The sequence below is a fragment of the Biomphalaria glabrata genome, chromosome 17, assembly GCF_947242115.1.
Source record: "Biomphalaria glabrata chromosome 17, xgBioGlab47.1, whole genome shotgun sequence".
NCBI lineage: Eukaryota > Metazoa > Mollusca > Gastropoda > Planorbidae > Biomphalaria > Biomphalaria glabrata.
In genome coordinates, this window is record NC_074727.1 from 21,361,463 (window position 1) to 21,382,675 (window position 21,213).

The following is a 21,213-nucleotide window of genomic DNA, read 5'->3' on the forward strand; positions in this document are numbered from 1 at the left end:
CCAGCAATAAATTAGTTTCCTTCCTACGGAAATACGACTCCGATGCAACCCCTCTGAACCTACACAATGCTGATGTCAATATCGGTTTGGACGACGTAGGGCATGAGATTCGCCAATGGGAAGAAAAAACACTCCACGGAAAATTTCCGGCTTCATTACATGGGGACAACATCGACAAGGCTGCTTCCTTAACATGGCTCAAAGCAGGTCATCTCTACCCTGAAACAGAAGGCTTTGTTACAGCAATACAGGACAGAGTAATCAGGACAAAAAATTACGAGAAGCATATCCTGAAACTCAATGTTGTCGACAAATGCCGAAAATGTGGAAATGTGGGCGAGTCGATTGAACACATTATGGCAGGATGTCCAGCCCTATCAGAATCAGCCTACCTAGGTCGCCATAACCAAGTTGCAAAGTTAATACACCAACACCTGGCTTTGACGTACAAATTGATCGGTAAGGACACTCCCCCTTATTATAAATACTCTCCGCAAGAGGTTCTCGAGTCTACTGAACATCTGCTGTACTGGGATAGGCCTATTCTGACCGACAAAACGGTAGATTTCAATCGCCCGGATCTGCTGTTCATCGATAAAAAAGAAAAAACCGCTACCATTATCGATATCGCCGTACCACTGTCTCATAATTTAAGAAAAACTGAGATAGAAAAACAAAGAAAATATGGGAACCTAGGCTTGGAGATTAAGCGTCTATGGAAATTGTCCAAAATAACAATATACCCCATTGTTATATCAACCGAGGGGGTAATAACAACTGACCTCACAGACACCTTCAAGGCCCTTAACATTCCTAGGAACATCTTCGTTGCCTGTCAGAAGGCGGTACTGCTGCAGACCTGCCACATCACCAGAAAATTCCTCAGTGGAAACTGTTAAAGGGACTACGATGAATTTTGTTTCTCTTTAGCGAAACTCGACCCTGGCAGCGCCAGAGAATGACTACTCGTTCATTTCTAACATAATAATAATACATTGACATCGCCGTACCACTATCTCATAATATAAGAAAAACTGACAGGGAAAAGGAAATAAAATAATGGAACCTAAACTTCCATTTCGAATGTAAAAGAAAAATAGCGTAGAAAAGAATTTAAAAAAATAAACCTAATTGTGAAATCGAAGGTTTTGATATCACAGTCGGTAGTTGTCACGCAAACTCTTTGTAAATGACCGTCGTAACGGTTGAGTTCGCAAATGAAGGAAGTGCCAACTTCCAACCCCGGTCCTGTTCCCTCGCTGTGTAACGCTACATTGAGCATAGCAGTCGTACTGAACCAGGGGGCTCCGCCGTACCGACAGTCTTTCGTTTTCGCGCTGTCCCCAGTTTCTGCCCTCTCCACACGCCTCGCTTATCTCCCATTCCTATAAAGCAAGAGGGTATCGGTATGTCACGTGACTAAATTCGGAAATGAACTCTTGAAAAAAAAAAAAAAGGTTTCAGAGTTCATTCATGACAAGCAGCAGACGTATTTGCCTAGTGTCTGTGTGCCCCGTGTTGATTTCACGTACTGGTGATTTTTTTCTCCTGATGTGGATTATATTTTGAAGTAGAAATCTATTTCGTTTGGACTTACGTTATAAGCGATTTACTTCTTCCGTGAAATATCTTGAATAATCTAGATTCTAGTTCATTCTAGATTTATATACATACATTTTGAGGTATCTATTGTCTAGAATAATTGTAATCTCTATAATCTAGATAGACTTCTTGAATCAGCCGTTTTCGAACCGTAGACCATAGGCTATAATAATAAAAATTGCTTTGGAAATCCCGCGCCTAGGCCCCAAGGACATTTTTTGTATTACTATTTTTAGATTTAGTTTGAACTGTCAGGGAAATTAAATATTTCTTAATTAAATGAGGTAAAATATTTAAGCTAGATCTAGACTATGTGTGAAAAAATGCAAAGACTAAAGAGCCCTTTTAAGACTTTAAGTTAAGGCCTTAAATTTAAAGATCTAGACTAGATCTAGACTCTATAGGGCATTCCTTTTCTACTTTAGACTCTAGTAGTCTAGGTCTAGATTTAATCTAGATTTTTTTTTATTTAGATCTAAATATATTTTAAAACTTGTTAAACTAATAGAATCTAACAAAATGGAGCTAGTTTTACATCCATTTTTCATCTGTATGTCAGTCAATACAAAAAAAAAAAAAGCTCTAGGTCTATAATTTAGATCAATATATAGGCCTATAGATCTAGATTCTAGATCTTGACTAATTCGATCTAGATCTAGATTTAGTATTTTTAGATTCTAGAAAAATTTATTGTCGACGTCTTAACTGAGTGGTGGGGTAGTTGGGGCACAGGTGCTGACTCGTTCTCAACTTCATGCCAGAAGTTGCGGCCCTCTGCCGTACTGTTTTATGAACTACGTCAACGTATCAGTATGTCTATAAATAGACGTGCGTCATGTGACCTTGTGCACACTGTCAGCAAATCTAGACATCTATGTGACTATAATGAAGTTGTAATTTCGAAGGTTGTTACTATCTAATCTGATGTATAGATTGATCTTGACCAGATGTCTTCTCTCTAGAAACAATGGTAAATTTACTTTTGAGATCTATCGATACAAACAGATTTTTTAAAATTACAAGCCTAATTTGTTTCTGTTGCCAATGGTTAAAGGTGGTATGAAGGCAGAGTTTAAAGTGCTTCAGTTGCACAACCAAGAGTCTAGTTTGAACCTTGGCAAAAGCTGTCCTGTCAGTGTCATTCTGGTTCTGGGGGTAATGTAAGCTTCGTTGTGTAAGCCACAAGACATGCTCGTGAACTGTACAGAAGTCGAGCACACAGTATGAGGCAAGATAGAACCTGCTGGATCAGTAGACTGTTGTTTAGTTGTAACAGAAAACAGTTCATTGAAAAAAAAAAGTAAAGTTCCCATTTCTGTCCTTGCGATCTATAAGGCAGATGATGTAAAGGTCATCTGCCTTCCGTGGTCCACGGTTAACAAGGATGTCATGTGGCCAGCACAACGATTAACTGCCGTTACTTTTCCCCAATGTCGGGTATCCATTAGAGCTGGGTGGCCTCTTAGAGTTACCCAAAGATCCCAAATTGAAAATCCGTCTTCACCAGGATTCGAACCCGGGACGTCCGTTCGGTAGCCAAGCGCTTTACCGCTCAGCCTCCACTTGGTAAGTTAATTGAGTTCCGTAATTTTCAACTCTATTTGGGTAAAATATTTGTATATGGCTATTGTTTTTAGACTGTTTCTTATTCTTATGGTTTATCCAGAATTTACCTGTAACAACCTCCATTGTACTCCCAAAAGTTCTTGGGTGAAAGGATATTTTAAAAAAATCATTGTTACAATAAGCAAAATGTATGCTACACTATCGGTACAAAGACGTGTCAACTATTTCGAAGAATTAACAGATGCCTACTTCTTTATCTGTTATTAGATCCTACTTTTCTTGTTTTCAATGAATTCTACAAGATCTAACCATTTACCTCCCTTGGATATTTAGCACCATTTTCTTTTACATCTCTATGACTGATGGCTGGTATCTCAAGACCTTCGGGTTAGAGGCGAGGACTATATTTCCTAGGGTCCCTGGCCGAACGACAGAGGAAACTGCCCCATATTCCTCCTTTGTACCACATCAGCCGGGTAGTTGTCTACCATAAAACTGCCCCATATTCCTCCTTTGTACCACATCAGCCGGGTAGTTGTCCACCATAAAACGGCCCCTTGCGTGTGGACAGTTGAGATTAGTGACCTGGTTGTAGGGGCTCTCTTCCATCCCCGCTAGTGCTACGGACTTTGTCTTTAAGCATTCCCCAACGACCGTTCTTTTCTGCTTCTTGGCATAATCGTCTCCTCGAACGACCATGTCCCACTGGCTCTAACGACCATGTCCACTCTGGCTCTAACGACCATGTCCACCCTGGCTCTAACGACCATGTCCACCCTGGCTCCACGTTGAGGTTGAGAAGCGTTGCCCGGGGTTGGCCCAGCATAAACTTTGCTTATGTAGATCTAAGTTTTTCTAGGTTCTTTTGTTTTAAAAAAGTACATCTCGGATAGTTTCATTATAAAGTTTTCTGTCCGATGCTCTTCATTATTTGAACAGATTGAGTGGATGTGTATATTTCGGAAGCAAGTTTTGTGCTGTTGTTTTTCTCAGTAATTGTGAGTGATTGCTATGGAGGATGGATTCTGAATGTTCGACAGCTTCGCCCCCCCCCCAATATATTTGAATGACTCAATGAAGGATAGGCCTGTCCACCCTTTGTCATCCACCCATCTTCTATTTTGTCATCCTCGCTTTCCAACACCTGGCACTGTGCCTTGTAGGAGTGCCGTTTGAGCTTCATTTATTTTTCTCCGACACGTGTTTAAAATGTGAAGTGAGCGCCGAAGACAGTGTCGTGTGGAAACATCCCGAGCTCGTGCGCGAGTGCAACATTACACGTTTAGGCCTTTTTCTTTCATGGTGTGTTTTTGGTGTTAAGTTGGTACTCCTAAAACTGTAAGCGTTAGAACACACATTTTGAGTTACAAATAGTACAAGTAATTTCATTTCAAATGGCCATAGATTTTATCAGTTTTTAGTTTGGTAAGAGTCAACGTGCTTTGTTCTGGTGAATGCTATTCTAGTGTTAGTCAAATGTTAACCCTGGCTGTAATAATTATCTCGTTTGTCTTACGGCCACGGGCCTAGAAGCAAATTAAATGCCCGTAACAAAGATATTGCACGCAGAATTATTACAATTAAGTTAATTTATCTTTTGCTTTGAAAAAAAAAGGTGAATCATTTTAATTTGACCTAGATTGCTTTGGCGCACTAGTCTCTGCGTGTGTGTGTGTTTTGGTGTAATATTTGTAAGGGTGGTTCTACCACAACTAGTCTATGCGTGTGTGTGTGTGTTTTGGTGTAATATTTGTGAGGGTGGTTCTGCTATCTGATGCTACACAGTGTATGTGTGAGCACCTGTCTTTCTTGTTCACACTTAACTCCACAAAGTATTTACCATAAAAAGTGGGTCAAAAGCTTGTGGATTTTAGACGTTGCATCTTTTCATATCTGCTCTACCATCGGGACAGCAGAGGAAGTTACTTCTGTCGTCATGGTACTTGTATGAAAAAAAAAGGGGAAGATAATAAAGGGTAAGGGTAGACATTTTTTACCACCCTTGTTTCTAAATATAACGGAAATGAATTAACATAATGTACTATTTTAGCTCGGTACTGTTAAAAATATGAACCATCCCCAATTCACTGTAATCTAATGTCCACAACAGCTCGTGAACTATGGCCCACAAGGGCCTTGAAAATAAAAACCGTTTGAGTGTATTTTCAAACTTTGTTTCGTGGTTCCTACAGAGCCTCATGTAAAGGTGCGCCACAAAAAAAAAAATCCCATGTAACAACCCTGACCTTCCCTACCTTAGAACATGCTTGTTGTCCCCACCTGTCGCACCGAGTCTGTAAGTTCTCAGTCAATTGATCTACAGGCACGACTCTATAAAGCGAGTCAAAACTGTTGGCGCGACAATGGACGAGAAAATTGTGTTTTTGTTTTGAGTATGTCTGCGCGCGTGTGCTTATGTTGTTTGCGGATCTAACGTTTTTACCCCTGTAATTTTAAATGGACCTCCAGATGTCACCTGTTCAAATGTTGGTCATATTTTGTTTTGTTTTAAGCACATTTGATACGAATACTTTTAGAATGGCCATTTGAGGCCAGCTCGACAATCTTGTGTCACCGAAACGAAGTCTGTAGAGATATGCATCAGCCGTTTTAAGTAAACAATAACACAAGAAAATAAAAAAAAAATCCTTAAAAAACAAAGCTAATCTAAGGGAAAGAACTCACAACTATGCCTCTCAATAATGTAGCGGTTATTTCCATTATTCAATATCAGAACAAAAGAATTCATTGACCAATTGGTTGATGTTTTAATTAATTCATGATTTGTTAGGTAAAATAAATAATTGTTTAAAGTTTCAACTTGATCTAAGAACGGGTATTGGAGAAATAAATTGTTTAATTATCTAAGGGGACAAAACCTTACATATTTAACCGTATCTGTGAATACTAAAGGATTAATTTCCCTTTTTGGTATCAAACAAAACTACCAGTGATTAATTGTCTAATTGTTTTTTTTCTTTTAATCATATATGTGTTGTCTATGCCAATGAATAATTGTGCTAAGTTTCAACTTCATCCGAGAATGGGTGTGGGAGAAATAACGTGTACACACTTTTAACCAGACAGACAGACAGAGTGAGTTGATGAAAGCTTTGTAAGAAGGAATGCTTCTACTCTTCTCACTTCTGTCTTCAGTTTGACCAAGGGTTGTTAGGATGACCAAGGGTTGTTAGGATGACCAAGGGTTGTTAGGATGACCAAGGGTTGTTAGGATGACCAAGGGTTGTTAGGATGACGCGGGCTCGGCTATAAGGAGCCGCCCTAAATCACGTTCGCTAGCGAGGAGTGGCTTCTGCCTTTTGTCTTTGTCTCGTAAGGATTTTAGGAATAAAACAGTCAGTAAAAATTGTATGGCTTGTAAATAAGCGTGCTTCTTCAACTGCCATGAGAATCGGCCTTTCAGATTTCTGTATGGTTCCACTGGACATAATGTCCTGGGTTCAAATGTTCTTGGTGCGTTAGAAAACAAAGGTGAATCTTTCTGTTTGACGAACAGTAAGAAATTACCAGCTCAACCATTTGGCGGCCATGGATCTGAACCGTCTTCAAAGTCCAGCTCATTATGTTAATTAAAATACAAGAGTTAAAATCATAAACGTTTGGTTACACGCTAGTCTGTGGCAAAGTTAAACTTGAACAAGCAATTCAATATCCGTGTTTTGTTAAACCCTACACAAGGTTCACAGCTGTCAAGTTTGAAAGCAATAGATGATAAATGGGAAGAGACTCGTTTACGTTTGTTTTCTTTTAAACTGTACGTTGAAAATGTTTTTCTTAAATTTTATCTCGCCCTCGCCTCTCAGCTCAGTTTTGGACTTGATTTGAAACGTTGGCATTGATCTTATAGCAGAAAACGTTGGCATTGATCTTATAGCAGAAAACGTTGGTTTGATCTTATAGCAGAAAACGTTGGTTTGATTTTATAGCAGAAAACGTTGGTTTGATCTTATAGCAGAAAACGTTGGCATTGATCTTATAGCAGAAAACGTTGGCATTGATCTTATAGCAGAAAACGTTGGCATTGATCTTATAGCAGAAAACGTTGGTTTGATCTTATAGCAGAAAACGTTGGTTTGATCTTATAGCAGAAAACGTTGGTTTTATCTTATAGCAGAAAAAGTTGGTTTGATCTTATAGCAGAAAACTTTCCTTCAAAAAAAATATTATTATAACATCTAAGCACAGACGTCCTGCAGGTCGACAGAGGATGGCAGAGGGCAGGTTTCAAACTCGGGGCCATAGTGACACCTAGTGACTTAGTCGCTCATGCCAATTAGAGAAAAATATATCAAGTCATTTATTGTTCAGCCTGATACATGAAACCCGTTCCCTGAGAAGACCATTTAAATGTAATAATTTGAAATATCAGAGAACGGTAATCCTCTATTAGACGAATTCGAAATAAAATATATGACCTTTAACCTTAAATTGTTAAAAATATTGGATTACAAACAATGAAAGTTGTTCGCGGTGATTATGATATAGTGGTGAGGGGAAGCAGTTAAACTTCTTTTTGTAGTGATATAGCTATATTTTTATTTACTTTCAACGTTGATGCTGTTTCAGTTAAATACTTCCCCAATTTATATGTATTTATATATTGTAGCCGGGAAAAAATAGATTGTATGTTATATGTTGTAGTAATTGTGTCTGCCCTACTCTTTGTCCCCCCACCCCTCCTATAAAATATCCCCATGATCCCAATTCATACGTTAATGAGCTCGTTAGCATACTCATTAGACACGCTTATTTCGGTCACATCAAGAGTCACACACGAATTAGTAGTGCGTGTCACTCGCCATTGTCTTGAGTGGTTTTGACTAGGGCTGGTTATGCTTGACACGGATACTCTCTGAGCCAAACGCAGTCATGATACAAAGTTGTAGTCTAGATGTGTACTAGGAAGACTTTGATCTTTTTATAGGCTAGGGCCAGAGACTAAAAAATATTTTAAAACAATGTTCTTCATGGATTGCATAAGAAATTAATACCTGTGATCTATCTATCTATCTATCTATCTATCTATCTATCTATCTATCTATCTATCTATCTATCTATCTATCTATCTATCTATCTATCTATCTATCTATCTATCTATCTATCTATCTATCTGTTTCTCTCTCTCTCTCTCTGTCTGTCTGTCTTCTTGCCTATCTCGTCAGTTTGTAGGCCTTATGTATGTCTGTATGCGTGAACGTATGCATGCTTATCTCTGTATGTCATTAAAATATTAAACGTATCTTTAATAACTGGAAGCGATTTGAGACTTGTCATTGGCGTCGAAATTTTTATTTTGGATAATTAGAAAACATACAGAAAATAAATCTGCTTCTGTTGTCTTTTTTTGTTTTATCCTCATTTCTTATTCTTATACATGTAACAGTTAGTAGTTTAGGTTTTTTCTTTGTTGAATTTTTTTTTTTTTACCAAAATCGTCCAACGTTGTCTTTGAGGGCAGGATACGTCAATAAGTATTTTATGATGTCACTAATTATGTTTTTTTAGCATTTAGTTTTGAACATTGGGCTCTTCAAACGTGAGTTTTTGTGTGTGTGTGTGCGTGTTTTATTTCCTTTCCCTCATTGTCAATATTTGTGCTCTCTTTCGTTTCCTATTGATGAGGCAATCTTTATTTATGTCTGTTCTTTGTTCAGTCGATTGGGAGACGAGCCTTGTCCCTGTCCTGTCTCTATTTGATGAATTCAACAAACAAAAATATTTACATTCGTTTCAGAATTACTGCGTGTACGTGGCGGCAGGTTTGGGGCTGATTTGACTTTCATAAGATGAATTGTTCCATGCGAGGCCCAGGCGAGTGCCACAAACGGACTAGAAAGTCCGGGAGAGGGAAGGCTGTAATTAGACCTTCTTATCTATTCCGACGATTTCTGTAATAATTCTTTTTTTTTTTAAAGTGTGTGTGTGTGTGTAGCATTTACATAGGTCCTACAGAATTGTTGTGATTGATTCGGCTTACGTGTCTCGGTTAATTATGTCCACGCTTTGGTGTAGCGTAATATATTATTCCGTTATACGCGTGAATCTGTGTCAATCCATTCGTTCGTGTTTTTTTAAAATCGTTTATACTGCACTAAATCACTAAATCACCGAGTTTACGAGCCTATTGAGGCAACCATCGTTCAGACCAATTAAAAGACTGACTTCGTCTCAGTGTACATAACAAAATATGCGTTTTTTTTTCTAAGTAATAATTTACAATTGTTGCCCCTTTGTGGGGCCAAGATTTCCCGGACACAAAAATTATCAGTAAAAGAAATACATTTTTTTTTTTAAGGAAACATGGAGGACACTCGCGATGCTTTTTTAAAATCTTTTTCGACACACATTTTTGTCGCAGTGTTTCTCAAACAGTGGAGCGCGCTCCCTGAGACTTTAAGGCGGTCAATGCTTTTAACCTGGCACTAATCTGTTATATTTGCATTGTATAAATGACATTATTACCAATTTTCAATCATTAAACAATTATATCAAGAGACGTCATTCCATCATTGAAATTAAGTGGTTTCATACCATAATCATTAGAGGCGTCAACCAAACGTGACTCTATCCTTCTTTCTTACGCTCAGGCACCTCTGGGGAAGCTTTTAAATTCCTCTCCCCGTGGTCCTTAGCTGCCAAACTTAAATTGTTTTGGATTGTTGTGGTTGTCACAAGTAAACATTTTGAGAAACACTGTCTGATTTGATGTATCTTATCAAAGATTGCGCACATATGCGTGTGTGTGCTGTCGCTGGATGCACCCTGAGCTCCACGGATTAGCATTATCACAAGCACATTTGCATGCACATCAAGGACGAGAGAGCTGAGAGCTTTTATGTAAAACCGGAGGTACCCGCCGAGTGCTTTCCTGCCGAGTGTGTCAGATAAGAGTCTTTAGATAAGATGTATGCATGAAAAGAATAATAAATAAATAAAGATTTATTTATTCCTAAAACGTATGCTCTGTTTGTAGTAGCAGTTTTAAGGGTGGGCTTGTGAGGCGGGGATATGAACTAGTTTCGTTTCGCGCTTTCAACAAAGTTGGCGTTGTGAATCAGAGAAATGGTCAATGTACTGGTGTCAATATTTTCTTTTTTTTCATAGTGGTGTTAATCTTTTCTTTTTTCATAGTGGTGTTAATCTTTTCTTTTTCGTAGTGGTGCCAACTTTTCTTTTTCATAGTGGTGCCAACTTTTCTTTTTCATAGTGGTGTTAATCTTTTCTTTTTCATAGTGGTGCCAACTTTTCTTTTTCATAGTGGTGCCAACTTTTCTTTTTCATAGTGGTGCCAACTTTTCTTTTTCGTTGTGGTGCCAACTTTTCTTTTTCACAGTGGTGCCAACTTTTCTTTTTCACAGTGGTGCCAACTTTTCTTTTTCACAGTGGTGCCAACTTTTCTTTTTCATAGTGGTGCCAACTTTTCTTTTTCATAGTGGTGCCAACTTCTCTTTTTCGTTGTGGTGCCAACTTTTCTTTTTCACAGTGGTGCCAACTTTTCTTTTTCACAGTGGTGCCAACTTTTCTTTTTCACAGTGGTGCCAACTTTTCTTTTTCATAGTGGTGCTAACTTTTCTTTTTCGTTGTGGTGCCAACTTTTCTTTTTCATAGTGGTGCCAACTTTTCTTTTTCATAGTGGTGCCAACTTTTCTTTTTCGTTGTGGTGCCAACTTTTCTTTTTCACAGTGGTGCCAACTTTTCTTTTTCATAGTGGTGCCAACTTTTCTTTTTCATAGTGGTGCCAACTTTTCTTTTTCGTTGTGGTGCCAACTTTTCTTTTTCATAGTGGTGCCAATATTTTCTTTTTTTTCATAGTGGTGTTAATCTTTTCTTTTTTCATAGTGGTGTTAATCTTTTCTTTTTCCGTAGTGGTGTTAATCTTTTTTTTTCATAGTGGTGCCAACTTTTCTTTTTCATAGTGGTGCCAACTTTTCTTTTTCGTTGTGGTGCCAACCTTTCTTTTGTCATAGTGGTGCCAATCCTTCTTTTTCGTAGCGGTGCCAACCCTTCTTTTTCGTCTTGGAAAAAGGGGGGGGGGACAATTTCACGGGCGAGAACAATCGTTATAGAAAGCTTCAATACTGACCTGCTGCGACATCGCGACCTTTGCCATGTCCTATAGACTTAAATCACCAGAGAAAAAAAGAAGTCATTAATTCGGTTTATTCAGTTAGATTGTATGCAAATTAAATGCCACCTTCTTTTTATCTACCCTTGTGGGCGTTAAGCTAAATCAAAATTAAACGAAACACCCACAACATGTACTTGTACAGTGACATTTGAGAGGCTAAAAAAAATAAAAAAAATTGAGAGGCTAAATCTCTTGACATGTTACAACGACCTACTCCTTGAAAACTTTAAACAAAGGTTCAACTCTTTCAAGACCTAAAGAAATTGTGTTACACTATTTAAAATAGTTAGTACTTGTGAAAAAAAAGTTCAGATTTTCCTATTAATGCTTATCCCCAACCTCTGCATTAGTAGAGAGTGAACGGCTTATAGAGAAACCCGCCTGTGAAACTTCGGAACTAGTTAAACCTTGGAACTTGTCTAACTTCGGAACTAGTTAAACCTTGGAACTTGTCTAACTTCGGAACGTGGTGTGTTCAAATTATTTCGTCTGTGACGAAATGTGGGCACTTTTTTCTTTACTGAGTATTAAACACAAATAAATAAGTGGACAGCAATGTGCCACCGCTTCCTTCCCTTCCCCTAGTTATCCAAAGTGGAGGAGGGAGACATGAGGCTGGAAGTGAAGGTCAGACAAATGTTATCATTCTTGAGAATAAATTTCCACGCGAGGCGGTTTGAGCCTGGCTGCTGGAGTTTCGTTCAAGCATCGAGACTTCAGCGAGATTAGACTTGACCAAGTTGTTAATAAACGTTTGCGATAGTTGACGCGATGTTCTGGAGCATAAGATGACACAACCCCGTCTTTCTGTTGTTTTAATTTGAGAAGGCGCTCACCCATGTGCTTCCTTCTACTTCTAGACCATGTCCACTTCTCTAAGTCCTCCTTTCTGCTTCTCTGTGTCCATTCTACTCTACAAGAGTCCTACCCTCTGTCCTCTCTTCTAATTCTTCCCTTCTACTTCCCATATGTCCTGCCCTCTTTCCTCCTTTCTACACCACCCATGTCCTACCATCTAATTACTCTCTTCTATTTCTATGTACGCCCTTCTAATTCCTCCCTTCTACTGACACATGTCCTTCCCTCTACGCTGTCCTCCCCCATGCCCTACCCTCTAATTCCTCCCTTCTACTTCACCATATCCTTCCTTCTAACTCTTTTCTTCTATGTCCTCCCTTTTACTCAACTATGTTCTACCCTCTACGTCCTCATTTCTACTTGCCATGTCCTACCCTCTAAGTCCTCTCTTCTATCTCCTCCTTTTTATCCCCCCCATGACCTAGTAAGTAAAGTTTCCCTTTCAGACCTAACGATCTATGGGGCAGATGATGTTAAGGTCATCTGTTTCTATGGCCAACGGTTAACGAGCAGGGTGCAATGTGGCCAGCACAACGACCATCCGCCTTTACTTTCCCAACTAAAGTCAGGTACCCATTAGAGTTGGGTGGACTCAGGGACGCCCTAAAAATCCAGAAATTCAAAATCCCAGCCTTCACCGAGATTCGAACCCAGGATCTCAGGTTCAGAAGCCGAGCGCTTAACCACTCAGCCACATGACCTAGTAAGTCCTCTATTTTATGTCCTCCCTTCTACTTCACCATGTCCTTTCTCCTATGCCCTCTACCTCACGTCTTCTCGTTTACATGTTTACCAAACATGGCGTTGTGTCTTTGGAAAAAAAAAAGAAAAAAAAAGTTACGAACAGCGAACCTCTGACACGTAAGCACACTCTGCTGTCACCTAACGGTCTGTCATTGTCACAGCGGGGCCCTGCAATCAACATCATTACTTATGTCACTGTGTAACGGCTGTGTTGTATTTGTTCTCACCTGACGGAAATATCCACGTGATTTGTTGGTTTTCTCTCTCGGAAGTACTAGCACTAAAAACAAGCGATACGTACACACCTTATCGGCACTATGCGCGCCTCGCTTCCATAACGAGGTCAGAGTGCGTACACAAAAAACATTTCTTGGAAGACAAGAAGAAATAGAACAAACAAACCGTACATGCTTCTTAATAGAAGACCATCAAATCTGTTAGCAGTGATGCTCAAGCTAAGACCCGCGGGTGATGTCCAGCCTGTGACGCGGTGCTGTCCGGCCCGATCGTGAAGTGTCCGTAAAGGATCGAGATTAGTCCCCTTTACCAGGTATGAGGGATTACCTCTTCGCCGACATTTCTGTCTGGAGACCCCATCAACTAACTGATCATGTCATCGCATCCTTTTTTTTTTTAATGGGACACGTCTTCTTGTGCCAATGTCGTATGCGAAGGCCGTATGTCCCCCCCCGTTGGGGAACTGTGTGGCGGATGGGACAACGAGCCTTTCTTCCACCTTCACCTCGTACAATTGCATTCGTTGGATCAGACCGTGGTAGCCAACTGGAGGCAGCGTGCGTTACTCGTTATTAGCCTATCCGTTTCCCCTAACTGACGTTTCTATGGAGGCGCCATGATGAGTCTACAGAGCTGGAATCCTCCGATGTCCGCCCCTAGAAATTCCTGCCTTGTCTATTGAAGCCTCTGACTCTAAGGTACTGATTAGGCCCATACGTCTAAAATTGAAATTTCCCACTGGCAGGTAGGACGACATTGTTTTAGAGAATAAAATAGCCATTTGCAGCCCATAAAATACCATAAAATCCCTCTCGATACATCATTGGCATCATCCATCTTATAATTATGTAATTAAATGCTCCAGTGCTATAATCTTATTCTTTTGTACTTGAGCTCGAAATAAAGGCATTAATGTCTCTCTCTGTCTTCTTGTCTCTCTCTCTCTGTCTCTCTCTGTTTGTGTGTGTGTCTCTCTCTCCCTCTCTGTCTGTCTGTCTCTCTTAAATAAAATCTTCCACTTGTGAGCAGTTCAGGAGTTGACCATTGCGATGTATTATTAGTTATGACATTTAGGGAGGAAAGCAATAATCTCTTGCTGGTGTAGATGTTTAACCCGCGCTTGAGACCTGGCCCTGATGAGTGATTGTGCCGACGGATGTAATCGCTATTAGATTTGTGAATGTCATGTGAAAGAATACATTTGTGTAAAAGGAGTTGTGGCGTCAACGACATTTAATTAATCATCAGGGAATCTGGGTTTGGAGGTTGGCACGAGGAGCTTTTTGACCCATGTATTTGTCATCTTATGAACGCATTGATAAATGCCCAATGCCCTACATCACTGAGAAATTATTTTTCGTATTTCATTAATTCCCTCATCAAATTCTTATAATTTGTTGTCACTGCATACATTTTTTCAAGTATTCATAACAGGTTTGAAGTCTGTGCATATGTCCAACATATTCTCTCATGTTTCAGAAGTATGTGGTTTGTGTAACAAAGTGACGCTATTGTTCAACATTTTGCACACCGGCCAAAACGAGGCTGATTGTGTAGAGATACAGATCTTAGTCTGTGTCTTGTTGTGTGTCATAAGATTACACCAGAACTCTATACAGGGTCGTATTGATTGGCGTTTATCTATTTTAGGTAACGTAATCCACACATAACTCTCTCTCTCCCCACTCTGTTTTTCTTAGCCTTTATGTTGCAGGGTTTCTTCCCCTTATTGTCAACTATTCTCAAACTAATTTTCTTAGATATAAAATTGTGTACACCATGACAATATTGCTGTATCGCAGTATACGGCATGCGATTATTATAACTGATTTTCTTTTATCCTAGTGGGACATTTTAAAAAAGAAACACTCACATTACTCACTTAGACTAATAAGCATGGCTTTTTCTCTTGTTTGTTTTAGAATTTTTAAAAAATAGTATTCCTAGTTTAATTTTTTTTAATACTCTTGGGAAAAAAGAGTATTCAATGATATTGAAGCCCTCACTGCCCCTCAGTAACTTATTTCTCCCCCCAAAGTTGATACGACTTTGAGTAAGTCAACTGATTCGGTGCAGGCCCACCGCCAGAAATATTTGGACCCGCAGACAAAGTGGGTACGTGTGGGCACCTCTGCCTCCACCCCCACGCGCCAAAAACATTCACATGCGTATAAACACAATGCATAAAAAAGCGTGAAGATGCCCCACCCCCCTTTCTGTCGGCTGGACCTGTTGGCCCTCCTCCTCCCAGGCCGCGGTCCTGTCGGTAACGAGTACGTTTCTGACTTTCCCCCTAGCTAAGTGAAAAGAAAGTCTCTCGAGATGTTCAATGCCACAGACATTTCTGAAGCGATGTTTAAAAAATAAAAGCTACCCCCCCCCCATCTGGTGTTCTCCTTGCAATGCCTCCTTCTCATCGCCACCCCCCCCCCCCTCTCCTTTTTACGTTATGTGAATCCCTAGCACTTAGCGTTAACATGTCACGTTTAATTTAAACCACAAAGGGACGCTATCCCAGTGTAATGACGCAACTACTCTCTCCTTAGCTCGGGTGAAGACATTCCCTGCCCTTGTCTGTATAATCTATGCACACATCTTTCCCCTTTCTATTTTGTTTAAATTAAAGAAAGGGTTTGACCTTATAACACACACCTATAGGCTCAAACAGACCGCTATTTCTTCAAACTACAACGGCCACATCTGCCCTCGATCAAGTACACAAATGAAAGGAATGTGGTAAACAATAATCCTTTCGCCAATTTCTTTTGTTGAACGCTGAAAGGGTCGTTGATGTAAAAACCTTTTGATCGCAGGTTTGAGCAGGTAAAGATGACTAGATTTACGGGCTCAGCACATTGCACTGCAAGATTCAGGATAAGCTGTAGGATACAGGATATATTGTGGGACTCAGGATACCCCTGTAAGGACAGAGAACCATTTTATTTGATGTCTTAAACCAGGACACTGACTTAGTAGGCCTCACCTCTCCCTTTCAAAATTAAAAGTTTTAACAACTCGCAAAATTTATTGAAGTCACGCTCGTCTTTTTTTTGTTCAGAATGCGGAATATGTTTTCATACAAGTGTTCTTAAAGTTTGCTGTTATTTATTCAAATATTCCCCAACCACAATTTAAACAAAAAATACATTTTTAATTGGATTTGAGTTCTTCGTATCAACATCTTCAGACTCACAAATACATGCTATCTAGCTGACCAGGAAACGATCCTCAATTTTTAATGTTACAACTTTTTCAATGACCTTGAATAGTAATTAATGTATTTGCAATAAAACTTTTTTTTTTTTCGATTATACAAAAATTTAAATATATTTGAATTATATATTTTTTTTAAGTTTTACATTTCTATGCGTATAGAAACATGTATACATGCTAATATAACGTTTTCTTTAATTCGTGTATTAAGAATGGCCAACTCCTATTTAAAATGTTTTGAATCCAAGTGGGCTGCCAGTGGCGCCGTGCAATGACTTAAGAACCTCTGTTTTTATAGTCTTAACTTTGATACTACACTTCTGACATGTGCTGCCTCGTTCACTGTTTATGAAAAAAAACAACAACATACAAACAACCTGAATACAACATTTAATCTCCAAGATGATCCCAGCCCGTAAGTCGACTCGTGGTCATCCCGAGTGACAGTCTTTTTGTGTTTTAGTTGATTTCTCCTCTTTATCAGATCGTGAGTGACGTCAGGGGCCACCACTCGAGCCTATGTGGTACATGTATTAATACCTTGTGGTGCGTGTGTGTGCGTGTTTGATTCACGCGTGCCGTGACCTCCTTTTGTGACACGATCAGTGTTATTATTTGGCATAACGTAGGGACTACACATTTTATTGCCTTATAGAGCCGACAGGAAATCTAAGTATGTAATTTCATTTGTTTGTTTTCTTATTTAAATTTCCTAGAGTTTTTCTGTATCATAAATTTTTTAACCCCCCCCCCCTTCCCCTGCCCATTTGAGAGGGTCAAACGCAGACTGAAATTCAGCGTAACGGTTGACTGAACCTGGGGCTTTGCCTACAGCCTTAACAACGATGTATTGTACAATTAATGTGTATATGTACCGACACAGGACATTTCTAATTCATGTTGGATAATTCATTGGAAAACCTGAGTGATGACAATTAAGTTAGTTAACAACGGATTCCTTTATACTGTGGACAGCACTCGGGAACAGTTTGAGGTTTTATTGAAGTTGTTAGTTCTGGCCGGGAGAAGGAGCTATTTGGAATAGGATTGGAAGAGATTCGCTATCGGAACGGAAAGGGGGAGGCTCCTGTTGGACTGTAGCTCGAGCCCCTGGCTGACCGAAGATGGACGTGGACGATGAGAAGATAGTGACTCACGTCTACGGCCTGCACAGCGACTCAGACTCGGACAGCAGCGACTACCCCTACGTGGACGCGCCAACTGATGGGTAGGTATTTGTGAAGAAATAGTGTATGTGTCAGTGTGTGTGTGTGTCTTGAAAGTGTTTCCAAGAAGACAAAGCTCATAATATATATATTATTATATATTATATATATATATATATATACTAGCCTGGCATTACCCGCGGCCTGCGGGTCTAAGTTTGTGTTTACTAATGTAGCGGATTGGATTTAGATGTATGTTAAAGTTAGCTAATGATCCTTTCACGTTATTTCACTTTCGCTACGAAAATAAAATTAGTTTTGCGAACATGGGTTTACCCGAAGTCGATACATTCTTATCTATTAAAAACGAAAAGAGCGATAGCTTTGTTAAATGAATGGGATTATAAAGTGAACAATTAAACGAAATAATTTTTAGTACGCGATTCATGAATGAATATAGATCTAGGCCTATCTCAACTCGGCTTCGCAGCTTTCGTAAACGAATGTAGCTTTAGAAAACCAAATTTGAATGTTTATTTGATCAAAATATGAAATGAATGGACTTTAATTAATATGTTAAGTGTTAAAGTATAAAACTATCTGTGCGAAGAGAAGTTTTATCATCTTAGAGTTGAATTAGAGTTTTAGATCTAGGGATGGGATTATAAAGTAAACAATTAAACGAATTAATATTTAGTACGCGATTCATTACGGAATTGTCTAATGAATGTTCGTCAGGAAATCTGTAATCACAGATATAAGGAACTAATTAATGTAAAAAATGCTTTTGAAACACAAAATTGAAGGTTAATTTTATTATATAATGAAATCAATGGATCTTCTTTTGTCTTTTCATGTGTCAAAGTAAAAAACTATCTGCGCAAAGTGTATTTCTTAAAATTAGATCTAGGTCTAAATCCTTTCTATCTTTTCTCATGTCAACATTGTAGACATGGCCTAGATCCATAAAATACTATAGCTGTAATAGAGTCGGACCACTTTATTTTTTTTTGAGGGTCTTAAATTTGTTTTAGGGCTACAATACATACACTACGGTCTAAGTTGGTACCCAAGGAACATTCCTGCCTAGTTTTATCAAGATTGGTCAAGCGGTTTTGATGTCTATAAGTAACATCCATCCATCCATCCATCCATCCATACATACATACATACATACATACACCTCACATTCTACTTTATAATATATATATATATATATATCGTTGCCAAAAGAAATCATCATAATGCAATGTCAACAAAAAAACGTGAATCATTATGTTGTGTGAATCATTATGTTGTGAATCATTATGTTGTGAATCATTATGGTGTGTGAATCATTGTGTTATGCGAATTTTTCAGTCATGCGCAAGTTTTGTTGAAAATTAAAACAAAATCATCATAATTTTTCAGTACCAAATGGTAACACTTCTAAAACACAAATACATACACTACGGTCTAAGTTGGTACCCAAGGAACATTCCTGCCTAGTTTTATCAAGATTGGTCAAGCGGTTTTGATGTCTATAAGTAACATCCATCCATCCATCCATCCATCCATACATACATACATACATACATACCTACATACATACATACACCTCACATTCTACTTTATAATATATATATATATATATATCGTTGCCAAAAGAAATCATCATAATGCAATGTCAACAAAAAAACGTGAATCATTATGTTGTGTGAATCATTATGTTGTGAATCATTATGTTGTGTGAATCATTGTGTTATGCGAATTTTTCAGTCATGCGCAAGTTTTGTTGAAAATTAAAACAAAATCATCATAATTTTTCAGTACCAAATGGTAACACTTCTAAAACACATAAATACATATCTGAAAAAAAGAAGAAAGAGAGAAAGAAAGAGAGAGAGTGAGAGAGTAGATCTCAAACAGGAGAAGAGACATAATACAAAAGAGAGAGACGTTTGGGAATAGCATGAATTTTATGACCTAGTTTCTGGAGGACACTTTCTTATGCTGAAGAATTTCTTACCAGATTTTTCCAAAAATTATTTTCAAAAAAAAATAAAAAAAATAAAATAAAAATAATCCCTTGGCTAATAAAATCCCCTCATGGATGTTCCATAGCTCTGTTTATAAATTTCTGTCTAGAGATTTATATTTCAGAGCTGGGTTTTTATTTCAATGGCCTTCTGTAAGATAAAAAAAATGATATTAAGACATTCGCATTTCTGTTCTAAAAGAATAAGCCCAGAAAAAGACATTTTTACAAAGATTATATCAACTCACTCTGTCTGTCTGTCTTTCTGTCAGATAAAAAGTTTTGGACATGTTTTTTTCCTCCCTTTTCCCATTCGGGCACAAAATGGCCTTAATTGTGCCGATGTGCCAAAAAATGTAACCAATTAGTTAATCAATAAGTTCGATTTTTTTATATAGCTGAAGGAGAGCTAAACCCTACCATTTTCAGCTAAATGGAAGTAATTAGCGGTTCTTTCCCTTAGATAAGCATTGTTTTTAAAAAAGTAATCTTTTTTTTTTCTTTTGCTTGTTTTTTTTTTAAATTCTTCTTCTTCATCGTTCTCATTGTTATGTTGGAGTGTTCATATGACTAGACCAATACATGAGATGAACTGCGCAGTGGTTTCCAAATCAGGAAGCTCTCCATATAGTTTTCTTTCTATTGGGGTGATTTGGGGCCAATGTCTTATACGGGCCTCTTGGTAGAAAGAGCAGTTTTGGAGGACGTGGTCGGCATTTTCTGGTGATACTCCACATGGGCAGATTTCACTGGTTCCAATTTTGAGCTTCCGGAACATGTGTTGTCGCATTCTGTTGTGTCCGGTCCTGAGTCGAAAGATTAGACGTTGGTCTTGTCGGGATAGCTTATAGTAAGCATCATCTTTCTTGTGATTTGGATGGGAGCTCGTCCATTTCTCATTTATTTTATCTACAATTAATTTCTTCATTTCTTCTGAATAGAGTGCAGAGTTTACTTGTGAGTTTGTTCTCCCACTCTTGGCGAGTGTGTCAGCCTTCTCATTTCCTGCTAGTTGTATGTGAGCTGGTATCCATTGAATAACAGTTTTTTTGCTGTTGTGGTTGAGCTTTGTGAGTGCTGTTCTGAGGTTTTTAATATAAGGGGAATCAGAGTTTTGCAGGCTTTGGAGGGTTGTTTTTGCGTCTGTTAGAAAGACAATCTGACTGTGAGGGGAACTTGGATGATTTGCTAGCATGGTAGCAGCTAGTGCTAGTGCTTCCCTTTCTGCTCTGTGACTGTCAGAGAGCTCTCCAGTTGCAAAGGATTTTTCTAGTTTTCCTCCATCTGGCCATTCGATAAGTATTCCAGCTCCTCCATTTGTGGTGGCTTTATGGGATGAGCCATCCGTGTAAACTCTGATCCACTGATTGCTAGGGTAATTGGTATGTAGAAAACAGTTCACTATTTCCTTGAGCTCTGTTGGTCTGTAATCAGATTTTCTTTTTATGTTTTCAATATGGTCCCTTATAGTAGGAAGAGGGCTTTCGTCCCAGGGTGGAGATTCATTATAGTGTATCGAGGATTCCAGAGTAATTTTTTCAAGTTGGTGTTTCTTTTTTAGGTTTAGAGATTCCTGTATGAAATTGGTCCTTTTGAGACGTTTTTTTGTGCCAGTTTTGTGGATTTTTGTTCTGAGTGGGTGCCTCTCCAAGGTTTCCAAT

The 21,213-nt window shown here is 38.7% G+C and overlaps 1 protein-coding gene across 5 annotated transcripts in view; it reads left to right on the plus strand.

Annotated features, from left to right (window-relative positions):
• The window catches only part of LOC106059478 (potassium channel subfamily T member 2-like), a 115,024-nt gene that overhangs the window by 53,904 nt on the left and 39,907 nt on the right, over positions 1-21,213 (plus strand). The window contains exons 1-2 of one of the 5 annotated variants that reach the window (XM_056015687.1): positions 1,448-1,682; positions 17,086-17,597. The exons of the other annotated variants lie outside the window; for them this stretch is intronic. Of the exons in view, the coding sequence (XP_055871662.1) occupies positions 17,494-17,597 (104 nt within the window). The 5' untranslated portion in view covers positions 1,448-1,682; positions 17,086-17,493. Of the gene's footprint in view, positions 1-1,447; positions 1,683-17,085; positions 17,598-21,213 lie in introns of those variants that run through there. 5 annotated transcript variants of the gene reach the window in all.